Source organism: Molossus molossus, unplaced genomic scaffold, assembly GCF_014108415.1.
Source record: "Molossus molossus isolate mMolMol1 unplaced genomic scaffold, mMolMol1.p scaffold_m16_p_20, whole genome shotgun sequence".
In the NCBI taxonomy this organism is placed as follows: domain Eukaryota; kingdom Metazoa; phylum Chordata; class Mammalia; order Chiroptera; family Molossidae; genus Molossus; species Molossus molossus.
The window spans coordinates 20,554,361-20,574,735 of NW_023425356.1; the positions used below are offsets into that span (position 1 = coordinate 20,554,361).

The 20,375-nt window shown below is 40.6% G+C and overlaps 1 protein-coding gene across 1 annotated transcript in view; it reads right to left on the reverse strand.

Annotated features, from left to right (window-relative positions):
* Window positions 1–110: 110 nt before the first annotated feature.
* SNX27 (sorting nexin 27) overlaps window positions 111–20,375 on the reverse strand; it is an 88,044-nt gene continuing 67,779 nt past the window's right edge. Inside the window, exons 6-12 of the mRNA XM_036271938.1 lie at window positions 17,839–17,917; window positions 15,395–15,558; window positions 11,152–11,241; window positions 1,999–2,148; window positions 1,562–1,690; window positions 1,100–1,159; window positions 111–240 (exon numbers count right to left, since the gene is read on the reverse strand). Coding sequence (XP_036127831.1) covers window positions 193–240; window positions 1,100–1,159; window positions 1,562–1,690; window positions 1,999–2,148; window positions 11,152–11,241; window positions 15,395–15,558; window positions 17,839–17,917 — 720 coding nt within the window. The 3' untranslated portion in view covers window positions 111–192. The remainder of the gene's footprint in view (window positions 241–1,099; window positions 1,160–1,561; window positions 1,691–1,998; window positions 2,149–11,151; window positions 11,242–15,394; window positions 15,559–17,838; window positions 17,918–20,375) is intronic.

The window sequence follows — 20,375 nt, forward strand, 5'->3', positions numbered from 1 at the left end:
TAGTTTTCTACTGGCTCAATTCCAGAAATAAGAAATTCAGAAGGATTATTAATAATATTTAGTTTAGGGCTTTTGAATATAATGACTTTTTTCCTTTTCCTCTTCTTTTGTGTTAATGGTTACTCTGCCTGACATGGGAGACAAAGGGGATAAGACGATGAAGGTGAAGAGAAGGGAAGGGATAAGAAAAGGCTAGGTGGCCACATCCCTCTGCTGTGACCTCACCATCTGGAAAATGTTCTGAAAGAAAAAAAAAAGGAAAGAGTTACTGGGAAGCCTTAGATGTCTACATCTCCTCCCATCTGGAGACAACCGTTCAAACAGAAATCAGAAAATATACAACTGGATGACTCAAGCTGAATGGCTTCTTCCCCCAATGTAACTTCCCATCTAGAACCACAGACTTTTAGAGCTGGAAAGGACCTCGGCTATTAATTATCTGGCTCAGCCTTTCCATTTTACACGTGAGAAAAGATGAGAAAACTGGACTCTAAGGAGACTGATTTGCCTGAAATCACAGAGAAAAAGCCAGGGGGGAACCCAGATCTGGTGCCCAAAGCCCAATGTTCTTTCTACTATACCAAGAATATACATTTTCATGTTCCTGACTCTTCTGCTGAACCTCAGAAACACTTTTGTGAGACTAAGTAGTTAATTATTCAGCATCTTCCTAATTCTCCTTCAGCACTGGCATATTCAGACAGCAGTAAAGCAGGAGCAAAGACCTGCCCACACATACGCAGTCTTGGTTGGCCTAGACAAGGTGGCTACAACTGCGTACCCTTCTGGGTCAGGAACAGCATGATGGAGAGTAATTTGATAGAAACAGGCAGAGGAGGGTCCATGAAGTCATGATAGACAGGGTAGCCTGCAGCCAATGGCCATCCTCCAGACAAGGGAAGAAGCAGGGCTTTTTACAGTCTGCCCAGCATCCAAAGGCTATCCTCTCTGGAAGAGTACCCTGGCTCACATGGGATCACCAGCCTAACAGTTCCAGAAAGATGGAGATGGAGGTAAGGCTACCAGGTATTTGGCCATAGGCCTATACATTTTAAACAAACAAAGATGAAATAAACTATTCAAGATTGTTTAGAGTTACCTCTTTTCTCCACTTGAGCTCACAGAACACCCTCTCGAAGCATTCATGCATGTAATTGAACTGAAAAAAAAAACAACAACAACAACATAGCAACACTCACTGACTTCTCAGGACCAGGTATCATAGGGCCTTGCCTTTGAACTTCTGCTCCCAGTCACCTCACCTTCCAAACTTGCTCAGCCTAGACAAAAATCCTGACCAGTCCCATGAAACCTAGGCCTGGCTCATCTACTATTCTCTGGCTCCTTCTAGTGGTAACTGTGAATCAAGCCGGAAGTGAAATTGCCAATCCTAGTTGGGCCTGAAGGAAAGACAGGAGAACCTGGGGCTCTAGAATTCAAACAGGTTCAGATCTCAAGACCATGGCTATCTCTACAGCTGTCTCTACTTAAGCATTTAGTTTAAGGAGAACATTAAGCCCAATCTACTTGCCCCAAGCATGCTTCCCCATCTACCACTCACATATGGTGTGAAGATTTTAACCCATCGAGGCTTCTTCTCTCCTCGCGCATATTCAAAACAGAAGGCCATTCCTTCTTCATCTGTATCCCATCGCTGCATCTCATCCCATTCAAATGCTATTACCTGGTTCTAAACAACCGGAAACAAGAATGTAAGTTTGAGAATGCTGGGAGCTTAATTAGAGGGTTCTGAACCAGGCAGCAGAAGAGAAATGGATAGAGATGTCTGCATCATTTCAGGGAAAACACTGACAGAAGAATAAAAGTCAGTGTAACACATGAAGGTATGGATTAGTGTGAATCCAGTGCCTATTTATCTACCCCAGCCCAAACAGTTTTGACGTCACACCACCACCACCACCCAGAAGGAACTAAAACACAAGTGAGTATCCAAGTACCACCAGTGTTCCTAGCCCCAACCCCATGCGGAACTCTCACCTCCAGCTGTCCTTCTTCAGTGCAAGCATGAAGTTTAAAGTGCGTGATGCTGATGGCTGTGATAACGTGCCCCTTCCTCCTGGAGTCACAGGCACAGTGGGGGAAGATGATTTCATTGTAACCCTCACAAGTTCTTAGCATGTTGAGGTACTAGGGGGGGAAAAAAGGAAAAATGTTACTATGGAACTAAACCACCATGAAGAGCTACTGAGATGGCACAGAACATAGAGAATCCTCTTATCCAACAACCTGAAGACCTTGCCTCTGGCCTCACACCCATCCCTAAATTGGAACAGGATTCCAAGACAATTCTTTATCCCACTTCCAACCTCCAATCTTTCTCTACTTAAAAAACCCGGCTGGGCCCTGGCCAGTTTGGCTCAGCGGTTGGAGCGTCAGCCTGCGGTACAGAGAGACCCGGGTTCGGTTCCCGCTAAGGGCACGTACCTCGGTTGCAGTCTGTCCCCGGCTCTGGTTGGTTGTGCGGGTGGCAGCCACTCTATGTGTCCCTTCATGTCGATGTTTCTCTCTCTCTCTCTTCACCCCGGCTGGAGTGACTCAGTGGTTGAGCGTCAACCCATGCACCAAGAGATCACCGGTTCAATTTCTGGTCAGGGCACATGCCCAGGTTATAGGCCAAATCCCCATTAGGGGGCATGCAGGAGTTGGCCAATCGATGTTCTATCTCATTGATATTTCTACCTCTCTCTCCCTCTCCCTTTCTCTCTCTCTAAAACCAATAAAACAAAACAAAACAGATATACAAATAAGGCCAGAAGAGACACTGTAACCAAAACTGCTAGGACTAGAAGGGAACTCACAATGCCACTCCGACTCTCTATTTCTACTGTACCTTAGGGATGGGAATCAAATCTATCCTTCTAATTAAGGAAAGAGGGCTAATGTTTCCATCTCTTCTCCAATCAAAAGTTATAATGATCTGTCCTGGCCGGTTTGGCTCAGCGGTGAGAGTGTTGGCCCATAGACCAGAGAGTCCCGGGTTCGGTTCCCACTAAGGGCATGTACCTTAGTTGCAGTTTGTTCCTGGCCCCCGTTGGGGTCGTGTGGGTGGCAACCAGTTGATGTGTCTCTCTCACATCAATGTTTCTCTCTCTCTACCTCCTTCTCTCCCTCCTGCTCTATCTGAAGATAAATGCAAAAATGTCCTCGGTGAGAAAAAAAAAAAAAAAAAAAAAATATATATATATATATATATATGTATAAATTTTAAAAATAAAAAAAGTTATATGATCTGCCCGGCCAGTGTGGCTCAGTGGTTGAGCATAGACCCATGCACCAAGAGGTCACCGGTTCGATTCCCGATCAGGGTTGTGGGCCCAATTCCCAGTGGGAGGCATGTAGGAGGTGGCCAAATGATGTTCTCTCTCATTGATGTTTCTATCTCTTTCTCCTTTCCTCTCTTTCTAAAAATCAATAAAGAAAAAAAAAGGTATAATGATCTTGATGATGATGATTAAGCTATCTGAGACTTAAAAACTAATCATTTTAGCCCAGCCAGTGTGGCTCAGTGGATTCAGTGTCATCATGGATTGAGAGGTCCCAGTTTGATTACCGGTCACGGCACATGCCTGGGTTTTGGGCTCAATCCCCAGTAGAGGGCTTGCAGAAGACAGCTGATGGGTATTTCTCTCTCTCTCCCTTCCTCTCTCTCGAAAATATCAAAAAACATATTTAAGAAAATCTAGTCATTTTACAGAACCCAGGGTAATATGAGACTTGCTTAATGCCACAGGTACTAAGAAGTGGTAAGTAAAGTTTATTTTCTTGGTCACTAATTTTTTCTCTATCACCAACTAGTCCCCAAATCAGCCCCACGATCCCTTGGGTCTCCTTAAAGAGCATCTAGACCAAAAAAACAAGTGACACATATGATCCACACAGGTACAATGCTACAAGCCTAATCCAGAGAGGTCTCTGAACTACTGACTAACTTAACTCTGTCCTTTCTCCTCTACAATTAAGGCTGGCCTCTCTTTCACTCAACTCACTAGTTTGAGATAAGAGAAGAGAGAGTAAAAGAAGACAAGTGGGAAGGAGAGTAGAAGAGAAATAGGGAAAAGATGATTAAAAAAAGACTCATGGACTCTGCCCTGGTTTCCTCTAGGGACTGCCTGGGAAACAAGCAAAGAGTCTTGCATATCACACAGGAAGAACAGGGAACACTGGTGATGTGTGTGGAGTGTTGGAGAGAAGACAAAGGCACAACACCCTAATAGATTTTAATTAGATGGGCAGGGAGACTAGAATTCACCAGAGAGTTGCCTTAGGCCTTACCAAGAGAGAAGAGAAGAAGGGACAGAGGCACCAAAAGGACCCTAGGCAATCTATGGCTCTGGTACCAATGAATGGCACCTAAGACAGCTGCTACTGACACCAGAGACTGTCTGGGAAAACTAAAGGCCCAGGGAAAAAATTACTCCCTTTCCTACTTTCTATTTAGTTCTGCTTAGGTAAAATAATAGCAACTTCAAAGGGGGAAATTATTTTATTATTATTATTTTTTTATCCTTACCCGAAGACATTTTTGCATTTATCTTCAGATAGAGCAGGAGGGAGAGAGAGGGAAGATAAAGAGAGAGAGAGAGAGAGAGAAACATTGATGTGACAGAGACACATCGACTGGTTGCCACCCACATGACCCCAACCAGGGCCGGGACAAACTGCAACCAAGGTACGTGCCCTTAGCGGCAACCGAACCCAGGACTCTTTTGGTCTGCGGGTCAATGCTCTAAATGCTGAGCCAAACTGGCCAGGGCTTATTATTATTATTTTTAATTCTCACCTGAGGATATGTTTTTATTGGTTTTAAAGGATCAAATCCACAACCTAGGCATGTGCCCTGACTGAGAATCAAACCCACACTCCAACCAACTGAGCCACATTGGCCAGGGCCGAAGGGAAAAAAAATTATAAAAGGGTAGCAAGAACACAGGGGTAGGGGTCAATTCAGAAGTGCCACAATACTTTAGTTGCATCATTTTTCTTCTCTCATTTCTCCTTCCACCACCCTATTCCATTCCCCTTTATCACCTCCTTCTTGTGTCAGTGATCTGTGGATACGGCTTAGCCCTGCTATTGACACTATGAACAGAAAGAAATCCCTGGACACTATACTTTGGTAAATATGACGGGCAGTGTCATAGAAGAGAACTCTTCTAAGGTAATAAGAAGCAAAGATTGGGACAGGAAGCAGTACAGAGGGTTAATCAAGAGCCTGGCCTTAAATCCTGTCCCTATCACTTCCTGTTGGGCAAGATACTTTTAATTCAAGCAAATTACTAAAATCCCAGGAGCCTTGGTTTCATCTTCTGTAAAAAGGGAATAATAGACCTACATCACAATTATTTGCAAGCATTACAGTCTCTAGCACAGCATTTAGTGCATAATTAGGTATCCAATAAATGATAGCTTAAAAAATAAATTTTTTTTTTTTATCCTCACCCGAGGACATTTTTCCATTTTTTGTTCAGGTAGAGTGGGAGGGAGAGAGAGGAACAGAGAGAGAGAGAGAAACATCGATGTGAAAGGGACACATCGAGTGGCTGCCACCCGCACAACCGACAAGGGCCGGGGACAAACTGCAACCGGGGTACGCACCCTTAGCGGGAACCGAACCCGGGTCTCTCAGGACCGCAGGCCGACGCTCTAACCGCTGAGCCAAACCGGCCAGGGCTTAAAAAATAATTTTAAGGACTCTATTATCCTTAGTCAAGGGACTCAACTATTTTCGCTCTCAAGAATGCCCTGTGACCCCAAGCAGAGGACCCTAGGGCCAGGTGCTCCCTCTCACATTTTGCACAGCTAGCTTCCAGGCCTATTTGCTGTGTTGATAGCAATTGACCTGGGCTTAGTGGGGAAGGAGTTCTGTCTTCATACCACAACCCAGCCCAAAGCCAGGGATCCACCATTTGTAGTTTTTAACAACTAAGCATTTCTTTTCTGTACAAAATCCAATAAAAAAAATTCCTATGACTTGCACCTTAAAAAAAAAAGAATGCCCTGAGAAATTATATATATGGAAATTACTTTTAAAAACTCCAGGGGAGCCCTGGCCAGTTTGGCTCAGCGGTTGGAACATCGGCCTATGGTCCAGAGAGACCCAGGTTCGGTTCCTGCTAAGGGCACGTACCTCAGTTGCAGTTTGTCCCCAGCTCTGGTTGGGTCGTGCGGGTGGCAACCACTTGATGTGTCCCTTTCACGTTGATGTTTCTCTCTCTCTCTGTTCCTCTCTCTCCCTCCCGCTCTATCTGAACAAAGAATGGAAAAATGTCCTCCGGTGAGGATAAAAAAATAAAACTCCAGGAGAAAAAAGTACAAGTGAGACAGATGAAACCCAAATGGCAGAAAGTTGAATGCTGCTAAAGCTGGGTAATGGGTACATGGAGGCTAAATATACTATTCTTTCAACTTCTTTATATATTTGAAAATTTTACAATAAAATGTTAGAAGAAAAAAGAAAACTGCCCTGCAATCAGGCCTGCAGCACTCAATTCAAGTCATCCTCCTAAAACAGTCATCAAAAACTTTCCGCATGCTCAATAAGCAGCAAATTCTGCTCAAAGATGCTGAAGAACCCTGCAATGCCAGAAGGCGTTACACAGCCTTGAGATTAGTTCTGTGCATGTACTTCAACAAAAATGGCTTACACATAACACATTTGCTGAGAGTTCTCTTCTTTGAGAGGCAACAGTACTACTATAAAAAATGTTTCTGCCATATATCTGAGAGTTTTACTATATAGATTTTTTTCACAGGGAGAAATATGCAGACAAAGGGAGAAATTAGGAAAAGACATGGGAAGAGATGAAGAGCTCTGCGTATCCTGAACAATCTGTGACCTTGCATAAGTTACTTTACTCAGGGGCTTCCCCTCTGCCATCTGAGAATAAAGGACACTGCTTCCACCCTCTTTTCTCTGATGTAGAGAAAACATGCTTTGGAGCCAGACAGAAATGGGTTCAAATCCTAGTTCTACTTCTAACAAGCTTTATGATCTTGGGTAATAATCTTCCTCTCTCAGACTCCACCCCTCCTCTGCAAAGTGGGGGATAACACCTGTATGGTTGTTGTAAGGAGGAAATAAGAATGCACACATAGTATCCAGAACAGTACCAGACACATATATGTGCCCCTCTATCCCCTTTGAATCAAAAAGCTGATTTATATCTCTATATTCAGAAATGTAATCCTTGAAAACAAAGGACCTCCAGGGGACTTCCTAATGACATCGTTCTAAAAATAACCTGAGTGGAAACTAAGGACATCTGTGGCTTTGGTGAGAAGACAGAAGTAAAGGGCCATCGGGGAAACTTAAGGTTTTCAAGATTCTCGGGTCAGGTAGCATTTCTCAACTGTAAATGGGTGATCTCTACATTCCTGGACTTGCACAAAGCATAAAGAGGTACCAGGTTTTATACACATCCAAAATTTCCAAAAGTAAAGTGCATTTTTGTTTTCAAACAGATTTACATAAGAGTGTAAGTTATATATTTAAAACACAGTATTTTCTTGTCCATTCTCTTTTCATATTAAATTTTGAGTACATATGCACCCTAAATTGCCTTCCTTGATTCACATACCACTCAGATGATGGTCCACATTAGACCAGAGAAAAGAAAAGGTATAGCTCAGAACACTTTGTGAATGTTCAATATTTAGCAAGGTAGGTAAATCAGAAACAGGACACATTAAAGCAGAGACTCAGTACTTAACAGAGCAGAACACTTTAGGTGAGTGGGTTGAGGTCCATTCTGAAGAACTATCTGTTCTCCCAAACAACTTGCCAAGGGTCAAACCAGGTCTAATATTGAAGTAAGGGCTTGCGAGGCACCTTGGGAGCCAACTCTCTCAAACCCCTAGAGTAGTGATTCTGAAGCAACTTAAGTTTCAGAATCACTCGGGTGCTTCTGTAAAAACCTTATTGAAAATTCCTAGATCCTACCACCCACAGAGATTCTGGCTTAGTAAATATGAGATGGGATCCAGATATCTACATTGTGAACAGGCTTTACAGGGGATTCCCATGAAATTGAACTGGGGACCATACTATGAGAAACACTGACTTTAACATTTACTGCTTTGTGTGAAATCACTATAAATTATGTTGAGAAACACTAACAGAAATTTCTTATTTGTCAGTTCAACAATGGCAAAATCAGGCGACTTCGACATAAGGAAAACTTAAGTTCCAAATGTCTGCTGCTTGTGTGAGAGTAAAAAAAGAAAAAAGAAAGACAAAATATCTCTTGCACATTACATTCTCAACCATCCAAATTTAAGATTCAATCTAATTTTGTAAGTAGAAAACAAAAACATTTTTGAGCCCTAGACAGTTTGGCTCAGCAGTTACGAATGCAGGGTCTTGGGTTTGCTTCCTGGTCAAGGAACCTACCTGGGTTGTAGGTTTAATCCCTGATCCCAGCGGGTATGAGAGGCAACCAATCGATGTGTGTCTCTCACCTCTCTCTCCCTCTCTTTCCCTCTCTCCTTCCCTCCTATTCCATCTGAAAATCAATGGGAAAAAATCCTCAGGTGAAGATTAACAAAGAAACAAAAAAAAAAACATTTTTTTTTTTATCACATTTGGGTTACAAACTATGGCAAAGATACAAACTGTCTTTTGTATTTAGAGAACAAGGCAAGTTCACAAAACTTAATTTATCTATCAAGAACTCTGGAGTATTTTTTTAAGATTCTCCTTGACAGCTGGCAATCTGAACATCTATTTTATAGGAAAAAAACTAGAACTGAAAAATTTGTTGAAGTTCTCACAGTGATATGGCAACTAATCATAGTGATATGACCTAATCTTAGGCCTATCAAGCATACAAAGTTGCTATAGATAATGGTATCAAGACCTATGGGCTCTGAAGGATTCATCTGTTTCATTGTACTGACCATGACTACTGACTAAAAGCTAATGTCTTTGAACACTATCATTTGAATACATGAAATCATATTTAAGTATGATTTGATGGATTTTCTTTAAAATCTGATTGTAGTATTATGGGGCTAGTACACACTTGTATGTTGGCAGTAGGTTTATAAGAGAAAAGAATTCCATAAATGTTTAAGCATATTTTATACTCAATTCCAATGACCCACAGGAAAACACATCAATGTACCAAGTGCATTTATATTCTTAGCTGGGTGATTACAAGATGCAAACTTGAGTTTGAAAATGATTTCATAATAGATTACTAGGCTTGTTAAATTCAGATTTTCTATATTTTGCCACAGAACAACCCCAGCCTATTTATTTATCTAGCACCTAGTACTGTGCCTGGCACACAGTCAGTATTCAACAAATACTTTCGGCTAAACGCATAAATGTGTTTGGATGCAAAAAAAAAAAAAAAAAATGATGCATTCCACAGTGGTATTATCAGAGGCCCTTATGAAATTATTTTGATTGTTTGGAAAAGGCAAAGAACTATTGCAGAGGTTGATGGTCTTTTAGTATTTGGCCCTTTTTACCAAAACGATGCAGATGTGTTGGTCAGAATTACACATTAATATGTAAAAGACAATGCCATTATCTTAAAGAACAGGAAGGTGAGTTTTAAAACCCTGTCTCTCACATATTAAAATTCCATGAAAAATTCTGCTAATTATATAGACTTAATCTTACTTAAAACATTTTTTGTTGCCTATTTCAGCCTACTGGTATGTACAACATTCGTAGATGGTTCCCTGATCTTTGGCAATTTACTTTTCATCATGTAAGTGATAAAATAACTATCCCAGCTAGATAAGATTACGGGCTAAGTTTGATAGCTGATTTGTATATTCTTATTCCAACCCAATTAATTTAGATGGATGAACATTACCTCATAGAAAGTATACAGAAGGTACAAAGAAATTCAAGTGATGTATAAGAATAATTACCAATGCAATTACTGCCTTATGTGGAGTCATGAAAAATTATAATTGGAAAAATTTCAAATATATGTGAATTTGCTAAGAAAGAAAATTTAAAATTCTATGAGAAGTTTTACAAGTGTTCATAACAAACGTCATTTTTGACAACTTCCATCCTTGTATTTATGGCAGATACAAATTAAAAACTAATTTTAAAACATTTAAGGAATATTCTAGGAAGCCCTCTCCATAATAACTTTCTGTGATGATAAAAATGTTCTGATAGCCCAGCCAGTGTGGCTCAGTGGTTGAGCATTGAGCCATGCACCGAGAGGTCGCCAGTTCTATTCCCAGTCAGGAAACATGCCCAGGTTGTAGGCCCAATCCCAGTGGGGGTCATGCAGGAGGCAGCTAGTCAATGTTCTCTTTCATTGATGTTTCTATTTCTCTCTCCCTTTCTCTCTAAAATCAATACAGTCGGCCCTTGTTTGTTGCAGTTAATCACTTCCGGACTCTACCGAGATAAATGAATTTCCGCGAAGTAGGATTCTTTATATACAGTTGTCCCTCAACACTTCGGGCTTCGACTTTTGCGGCTTCATTCTACTGCGTTTTTCTCAAATATAGTATAGTATTTTAAAAAACCGCGATTGAGCGAAGCCACGAAAGTGGAAGTCACGAAAGTCAGAGCACATAGTGGTGAGGGATGACTGTAAACAAAAAAAAAATGTTCTGGAGACAAATCACAGAACTTATATGCATGTATGCATAACCAATGGACATGGACAACAAAGCTGGGGTCAGAGTGGGGGGGATGCAGAGGAGGGTGTCAATGGGGTAAAAAAGGAGAAACATCTGTAACAAAAAAAATGTTCTGGTAGCCTGGCCAGTGTGGTTCAGTGGATTGAGTGTCATCCTATGGACTGAGAGGTCCTGGTTCAATTCCCAGTCAAGCCACATGCCTGGGTTGCGGACTTGATCCCCAGTGGGGGGCATGCAGGAAGAAGGCAATGGATGTTTCTCTCTGACATCAATGTTTCTCTCTCTCTCGGAAAAATCAATAAAAACATATTTTTTAAAATGTGCCCTGACCGGCAATTGAACCAGCGACCTAGTGCATGGGTCAATGCTCACCACTGAGCTACACCAGCCGGGCATGCCCTCTTTTTTTAATTAGCTAAGCTATTGACCAGCTGCAACATCTTTCAAAAATGACTGCAACAACAGGCTTAAAAGATAAGAAGAGGCATTTTATAAAGAGAGTAAACCTACCATGACCATTTTCCTTTGTTCATATAGCTTCTGTAATTGGTAAGACTTTTCCTCTGCTTTGATGTAACCTTTTTTCACATCATCGACAGCCTGTCACCAAAACAAAGGCAGGGAAGAAAGAAATGTAAAAATCACTATCAAGTACATTCTTGATAAAAATAGAGACACAGATTCATTTTCAAAGAAACTCTTATCCATATGGACATTCATCATCACCGGTGATGTATCTGAGCTGTCCAATACAATAGCTACTAGCCACATGTGGCTACTCTACAACTTGAAATGTCATTTACCAATATGCACTTAAGTAAGTCACTTAAACCCTCTCAGTCTATAAATCAGGAATAATATTCATCTCATAGGTAGACAACAAAATGAGATAACAGATTTTAAGAGTTTCGTATAGATAAATAGTTACTATTATCATTGCTACGAACATCATTTAGCTGTTAAGTTCTAAGAACCATACATGGATATTAATGTCCTCCCTGGGACTGCCTAATGAAAAGATTATGCCCATTCCCTCCATACAAATGAGGGCTCACTTAGGCACAGAGGAGATGCTCAGTAAGAACGGCCACACATGTCCTGAAGGACCGGAACACTTATTTTTTTGTTTTTAATCTTCACCCGAGGTTATTTTTCTATTTATCTTCAGATAGAGTGGGAGGGAGAGAGAGGGAGAGAAAGGGAAAGAAAGAGAAACATCATCGTGAGAAGGACACATCGATGGGTTGCCTCTGCACGAACCCGATCAGGGCCGGGGAGAAAATGCAAGTGAGGTATGTGCCCTTGGTTGGAATTGAACCCATGACTCATTGGTCTGTGGGCCTATGCTCTACCACTGAGCCAAACCAGCCAGGGCTAAATACTTGTTCTTTTTTATCCTCACCCCAAGACATTTTTCCATTTTTTGTTCAGGTAGAGTGGGAGGAAGAGAGAGAGAGAAACATCGATGTGAAAGGGACACATCAAGTGGCTGCCACCCGCACGACCAACCAGGGCTGGGGACAAACTGCAGCCGAGGTACGTACCCTTAGTGGGAACCGAACCTGGGACTCTCTGGACCGCAGGTCGACGCTCTAACCGCTGAGCCAAACCAGCCAGGGCAACACTTGTTTTTTTAAATCATCAAGAGACTTGACTGCTCTAGGCCAAATAAAACCAATTACTGGAAAGTTGAGAGCTAAGAGGGGAAACAAACAAATAAATACTGGTCTAACTAATTCCTTTCCCATGTAACAAAGTGTTATTTAGCTAAGGGAAAGGCTTTTCTGACGATCAAATAACAATACTGTATTTGTTTTATTCATATCCCCAATACCTAGAACTATGTCTAACTTGGAATAGCACTTAAATATTTGAACATTTCCCCAGGGCAGAAAGTGGATCAGAGTGAACATCTATTCCAGCAACTTTAAGTGAAATATTTTCATACAGGGCAGCAAAAATGTTCTCTCCTCTCTTCTCTCATTTCTAATCAAGATTATATATCTTGAAGGCATAGAGGGGAGAAATGGTAATGGGGAAAAAAAGGTTCCATTGCTTGACTAGCCCATGTGACTCTCACCAACTCTTCCACAATAACCAAACTCCAAACTCCTCTCAATTCATGCAAACATTCATTTTGTAAAAACTGTTGACAGTTCTCATCTGCTGTCTCCTCTCCTATTCTTTGTCCTGGCAGGTATACGCCTTTAAAATTCCATTACTATTATTTTAGCAAGCTTTCAGGAAGGTGTAGCTTAAAAGTGTGTTCAATCTGCTAGGTTTAACCAGAATTTAAATGTATCCTACCATAAATTTCGACCTTATTCATTTTTTTAAGGAAAAGGCTTATTATCATTTTGATCTAATATTTCATCAACTCTATGGTGCACATTTTTTCATATTTTATCATCTCTAAAATTGGGATGCATCTTATAATCAATGATGTGTCCATTTAATTGGTAGCTCTTTTCTCTTTTTTAGCAGCACATAAAACAATAGTATATCTTATAATCAATGGCATCTTGGAATTGATGAAATAATTAGATACATTAGATCTTCCCATGAAAAGATGATACAAAAAGAAACTAAAATTAAGTAAGGAAAACAATAATATCATTTTCCAAATGGCACAAAAGTTTACCTAGTCAAGCAAAACATCATTTGAACCCTTCTGCCCTACTGGGAATGTAAAATAGTGTAGCTGCTATGGAAAACAGCATAGCAGTTCTCCAAAAATTATAAACAGAATTACCATATGAACCAGCAATCCCAATTCTGGGTATATTAAAAGCAGGATTAAAGAGATATTTACACACCCATGTTCATAACAGCATTATTCATAATAGCAAAGAGGTAGGAAAAAAACCAATGTCCATCCACAGATGACTAGATAAACAAAATGAGGCATACACATACAATGAAATATTATTTTGCCTTAAAAAGGAAGAAAATTCTGTTGGTTATTATAACATGAATGAGCCTTGAGGATATTATGCTAAGTGAAATAAGCCAGTCACAAAAAGATAAATACTGGATGATTCCACTTACATGATCAGAAAACAGATCTCAGCAAAGCTATGCTAAGACTACACCCTATTGTTGAGCCTGTACTTGAACCAAATATTCTGACTCCGAGCTAATTTTCTCATTCCAATCATACAAGGCTCTGCTATAAATTCATTATTTATGGAGTCATAGTAATAATATAAACACTGAATACTGATCTAATACCTATTATAATTTGCCTATGTTAGGAAGATGGGAGAGAGAAAAAGGTATGGGTATTAGTGAAAATGGGGAACAAAATGGAGACTCTTGTCCTTTAGTGGGAAATGAAGAGATGCTGTCTGAATCTGGAAAACCACGTAGGAGCAATATAACCAAGTTATAACAGAGACATGAAAGTAAATATTTTTTTTAAAAAGCTAAAAGAGGTAAAAAATGATTGCCTTTGTGGAAAGATGAAGTGGGGCAACTAATATTTTTCATAATAACCTATGTAGAACTATAAACTGTAGAACTTTAAACTCTATTGAGACAGGTCAGTGAGCCAGGACAAGTAGAACAGGGAAACAGAGACAGATAGCTGATCAAACCGACAGAGCCATTTACAGGAGATACACACCTCCCTAGAGATAACATCTAGGCCTCAGTTGTATTTCAGCTCCAGACCCAGAAAAGCAGCAAAACCAGGTGGGTGAGACCAGGACCAGCTGCAGTGACTAATGACCCCCTGCCCTGACACTGACCAATCAGTGAGGACCACGACCCTGAAGGAGCACACCTAGAAAACTGATGAATATTCTGCTGAAACCCTCCAGAGACCTCCTCTAAGATTCCCACAAGTAAGAGAGAAATAAAAGCCTCAAGACAAAGGACCCAGTGCGCACTCTCCTTCCCAGCAGCATGCTCACAACCCCCACCCCCAGCATGTATCTCCTAGGCTCTAAGGGTCCCCACAAGGCTTGCAACCAGGGTAGCAATGGGCAGTGGCAATTTATCCCAGGCAAACCCCCTGAACCTGTCCCCAAGGCCCCCTTTTTCTCTGACTTCTTTAGTGAGCCAAAGCAGACCAGCCTAGGCTTATTTCCCCAGCCCTTTCTTGTTCCACTGTCCCAAGCTTTTTTTTTTCCCCAATTTTTTTTCTTTATTGATTTTAGAGAGAGAGAGAGAGAGAAACATCGATGAGAAAGAACACTGACTGGCCACCTCCTGCATGCCCCCACTGGTGATTTGGCCCACAACCTGGGCATGTGCCCTGACTGGGAATCAAACTGGCGATTTCTTGGTGTATGGGTCGATGCTCAACCAGTGAGCCACACCAGCTGGGCTCACTCTCCCAAGCTTTAATAAATGTCCTCTAAAATTCACCTGGACTCGTGCTGTGAAACTCTTCCTGCACAAAGTCAAGAACCCACACACTACTGGCCTGGCCCTAAGCAAACCCATTTGGGGCCAGGTCTCCTTTTCGGTAATACTATGTATGTGTAATTTTGATGAACATTTTTTCAGAAGGTCCACAGCCATATGCTCATTTTCTGTTGTTTAAATAAACACATTTTAAGTTCCAGGTTATCTTCATTTCTTAAGCGTATTAATCTTTTTGTGACATGGGATAGCACATTTTACAAATTTAACTAAGATCCAGGAGGCAAAGCAGGTTACCCAAAGATTCACACTGAATTGGCCAATTATCCACTCCATACAAACAGAAAAAAGAATCAGGCCTTTCCAAGAAGATTAATTCACCCACCTGATGAAAGAAGTAGGTAACAGCCAGGTCATTGTCATTTAAGAGGATTTCTTCTTCTGTCGTAAAAAGCCACTTTCGAATGGTCAGGCAGGTGCCTGGCACAGCTGATGTGTAATTCTGGACGTAGAGTTTATGAGGAAATTCATTAGGTGCCAGCTTACGTACTAAAGAGAAGACAAAACAAAGAAAGCTAGAGTGAAAAAATATATAAGAAACTTCCCTAGTATAAACTATAGATAAAATATAAACAGGAAGATCAAGAATGGCAGATTTTCGCCCTGGCCGGTTTGGCTCAGTGGTTAAGAGTGTCGGCCTGAGGTCCAGAGAGACCTGGGTTCAGTTCCTGCTAAGGGCACATCCCTAGGTTGCAGTTTGTCCCCGGCCCTGGTTGGCTTGTGCAGGAGGCAGCCACTCAATGTGTCCCTTTCACGTAGATGTTTCTCTCTCTCTTCCTATCTCTCCCTCCCACTCTATCTGAGCAAAAAATAGAAAAATGTCTTCTGATGAGCATAAAAAAATAAATAAAAAGAATGCCCGATTTTCATTAACCAGAACACTGGCTTAGATCCATCAAGGAGCTCTGCCTTAGGATGGCAAAATAACTATTTGTCTAACCAAATCTATCCCTTCTAATTATGACCATGGCCAGTTGGGCCTCAAACTGACTGAACTCTATCACCTGAATGACCTGCCATTCAGTTAACATGCTGACTCTGCAGATAATACCTACTACAAACTCAATTAAAATATCCGACCCATTATCTGGTAAGTTATAGTAATGTCTACTGAACACTTTTATTTTTTATTTTTTTTAATCCTCATCCGAGGACAATTTTCCATTTTGTTCAGATAGAGTGGGAAAGAGAGAGAGAGAGAGAAACATCGATGTGGAAGGGACACAATGAGTGGCTGCCACCCGCACGACCCAACCAGGGCCGGGGACAAACTGCAACCGAGGTACATGCCCTTAGCGGGAACCAAACCCAGGATCTCTCTGGACCACGGGCTGACACTCTAACCACTGAGCCAAACCGGCCAGTGCTCTACTGAACACTTTTAAAGCAAACCTCTCCTCTTACCTAGCTATGTGCAGAGTCTCTCATGCGGCAATTCTCAATGTTTTTGTTATTGTCAAGAGTTGAAAGGCTCTCCCTACCCCACCCCACAACTCTAAGACATTCATCAAAGTGAAAAGTGTCTTCTGAGTAAAGTTACGTCCTCTTTCTAACAATGCACAAGCAGGATGAAACACTACCAATTTTAATATCTACACTGATTTTCTTTGGAAAGGCTCAGTTTTCTTCTCTTGATGTTTACTTGGCTTTATAACACTGCAAAAGACAGGTTTAATATTTCCTTTTTTTAAATTAGCTAAAGTATAGCAAAGAGGGATAAGATTAGAATCCAAGTGTCCTGGTTCCCTAGCAATTCTTTGTAACATTTCTATCTGCCTAGTTAGACTGTAGGGAGTTGGCAAGATAAAGAATAATAGGGACATGGTCACTTCAAGGGGGATCAAAATTATTCTACATTGACCTGAGACAGCAAGGCAACTCAAGTCTACTGACTCTCCCCCTTTCTGGGATGAGAAAGATCTGATCAATCAATATTATGTCATTTCTGGCCTTAGGGGTGTAAACTATAGGAAATAAACTATTAGGAAATCTATGTCATCCAGGGCAAGCATTCAGACTTCCTCCCCTTTGTGGTCTCAATGCAACCAGTGTGACCAACATCCCTAGCTTTTATGAAATAATAAATAAGACAAGTTTCCTATATTGATATAATAAAATTCCTAGGAAGAGGTTATCTATTTACAAAACAACTTAGATATTCATCAAAGCAATGGTTTTAAAGCAATATATCTAACTCCCGAAAACAAAAAACTATTCTTGAAAATCTACAAAAAGCATAAAGATACTAATATAGTCGCTAAATAGAACAACCCCTCTTTTTAAGGCTGTTTCATTGAACTATATTAATTTTGAGTCTCTGATTTAAAAGAACCTCATGAAAGTATCCACTTCAGCCCTGGGTGCAGGTAACTTATACTTTACAAAAGAGGAAAAAGAATCAACAGTGACTAGATACCCTTTGACTTGGACTTAATGGATTTGCCTGGACTGCTTGTTGGAGACCATCCTAATGAATCAAATCTCCCCTGGGTCTTCGAGCTCTTCTCTAGGCAGACAGTTCTCTAGTCTGACAGATTCTGGGATTTTCAGTCTGACAGTATTAGAACAAAGTACTCCCAAACAAAACTTAATATTAGCCCTGGCCAGTTTGACTCAGTGGTTGAGCGTCAGTCTGTGGACCAGAGACTCCCGGGTTCGGTTCCTGCTAGGGGCATGTACCACCAACAAAAACAAAAACAAAACAAAAAAACCCCCGAACAAACAAACAAACAAAAAAACAACAACTTAATATTAGCCACTGGCACTTACCAAAGGAATGGTTAATCACTTCAAATAAGGCAAAGTAATTCATTGTTGTACTGTCCATGCCAACCTTTGCTGCAATAGCCTAAATTGTAAACAGGATAGATTAGTTTCAAAAGAACTAAATCAGCCAATGCTGTGGAAAAAGACAAATGTATGCATGTGGAGGGGGAAAACAGAGGTTTTGCTGTCTTGGTTTCACATAAACTAAATTCATGGTCTATAGCTATTCATCTTTGTACGTATGTACATGCACCCACACATACGTATGTATGAAATTAAAGGAAAAAAATACCTGTATTTGATCCAAACAGCTATGATCTCGTAAGTATGAGTTTCTCCCCTCTAATTCAAGCTGATAATAGTTTCTCCTTAAATCTATCAGCTTTCCTCTCAGCTCACAAGAGTCTTTTTTTTTTAAATCCTCACCCGAGGACATTCCTCCATTTTTTGTTCATACAGAGTGGGAGGAAGAGAGAGAGAGAAACATCGATGTGAAAGGGACACATCGAGTGGCTGTCACCCACACAACCCAACCAGAGCTGGGGACAAACTACAACCGAGGTACATGGGGGAACTGAACCTGGGTCTCTCTGGACCGCAGGTGGAAGCTCTAACCGCTGAGCCAAACCGGTCAGGGCCACAAGGGTCTTTTTTAACGGCACTTACAAGAAATGTGCTAGATAAGAACAGAACTTAAGAAAAAATAAATTCTTAAATATTCAGTCTTGTATATTCAGCCTACATTTAACATAAGCTATTAACATACAAGATCTATATCTCTGGTCCTGGCTGGTTTGGCTCAGCTGTTAGAGTGTCAGCCTGCGGTCCAAAGAGGCCCAGGTTCTGTTCCCACTAAGAGCACGTACCTCGGTTGCGGTTTGTCCCCGGCCCTGGTTGGTGGTGCGGGTGGCAGCCACTTGATGTGTCCCTTTCGTGTCGATGTTTCTCTCTCTCTCTCTCTCTTCCTCTCTCTTCCTCCCACTCTGTCTCAACAAAAAATGGAGGAATGTCCTCAGGTGAGGATAAAAAAAGATCTATATCTCTGGTTCTTGAGCTTAAAATACTGTTTATCAATTTTGTTCACACTTCACAAGTTATTCTTGTTTATTTTTCAGATAATCTGTGTCTCGAGCTGGGGACCTCCATTTCCTAAGAATCACCATGATCAATATAACATAAAAATAGCAAAATTTTGGGACAACAGAGGCATTTTAAACAAGGGTCAGTCCTTCTCTCTAGGAAGTAAGGTCCTAATACGACAAATACAAAAATAAAATAAAAAAAGACTTCATGTGCAAATAAATGAAAGTGAAATTATATATAAATAACAACAAAACACAAAGCAAAAAACACAAACTAGTAATACCAAAATTCCTTTTCATGCTCAATCCCCATATAAATAAGGTGGTTAACTGAACAAGACAAAATTATTGGATGTTAATGTCTTAGTACACCAAATATTATATCCTTCTTCCCAACTGCTCACATATCAGACCTAGGTTTATTCCTGACATGAGAGAAGAACTGGAGATTATCAGTGTTCTAACTTACTATTCTTTACTATTCTATACTATCCTGAATAGAAACTGAAATGCTCTCAAGGTTTGGAAAATGGGTTATAGCTAGAAGTCTCAGTAACAGGGTGAGGGGGAAATATGCAAATACATTAAGCCTTGCTAGAGAAATAGAAAGAAAAAAAACAACCATCAGCACCCTGGCAGGTTTGGCTCAGCGGTACAGCGTCGTCGCCAAGGGCATGTTCCTTGGTTGTGGTTCGTCTCCAGCCCTGGTTGGGGTCATGTGGGAGGCAACCAGTCGATGTGTCCCTCTCATGTCGATGTTTCTCTCTCTCTCCCTTTCTCTCCCTCTCTCTCCCACTCTTTCTAAAGATAAATGGAAAAATATCCTCAGGTGAGGATTAACAAAAAAAAAATTAAAAACAAAACAAAAACATCAGCAAGTGATAAAATTAACATTTTCCTTACAATCATCCCACCATTTTATAATCTCAGAAATATCTCAGATCCTACACATATCCTTTGCACTCGTATACAGTATATGAATATATATAAGAGATAGATTTTTTTGTTTGTTTGCTACAAAGGAGAAATAAGCATTAATATCCAGAAACCTGCTAGTCTCCCTGAAAATCCTGATCAAATCAGGACTGAAGACCAACGAAAAGGCCTAAAAGCAACAATTATACCCATCACTCAGATATCCAAGTACCATTTCTCACTGAAAGGAAACAGGACTCCTTAGAGAAATGGCTGATTCTAGATCTAGCATAGAAAATATACAAAGATGAGCCCCAAATATCTTTTTATACCAAAAAGCAAGGATGTTATAAACAAATAGGCTGCATCAAAAGAATACAGGAGCAGACAATGGAGGAGCTCCCATTAGTCAAAGATGGAAGAATCTGAGCATCACAAAGATAATACATTCATGCTGAATATCTAAAAACCCACATAACACTAACAAAATAAAATAAAATAATCTCATTGGACATCATTGGAATCAACTAGGGCACCAATTCT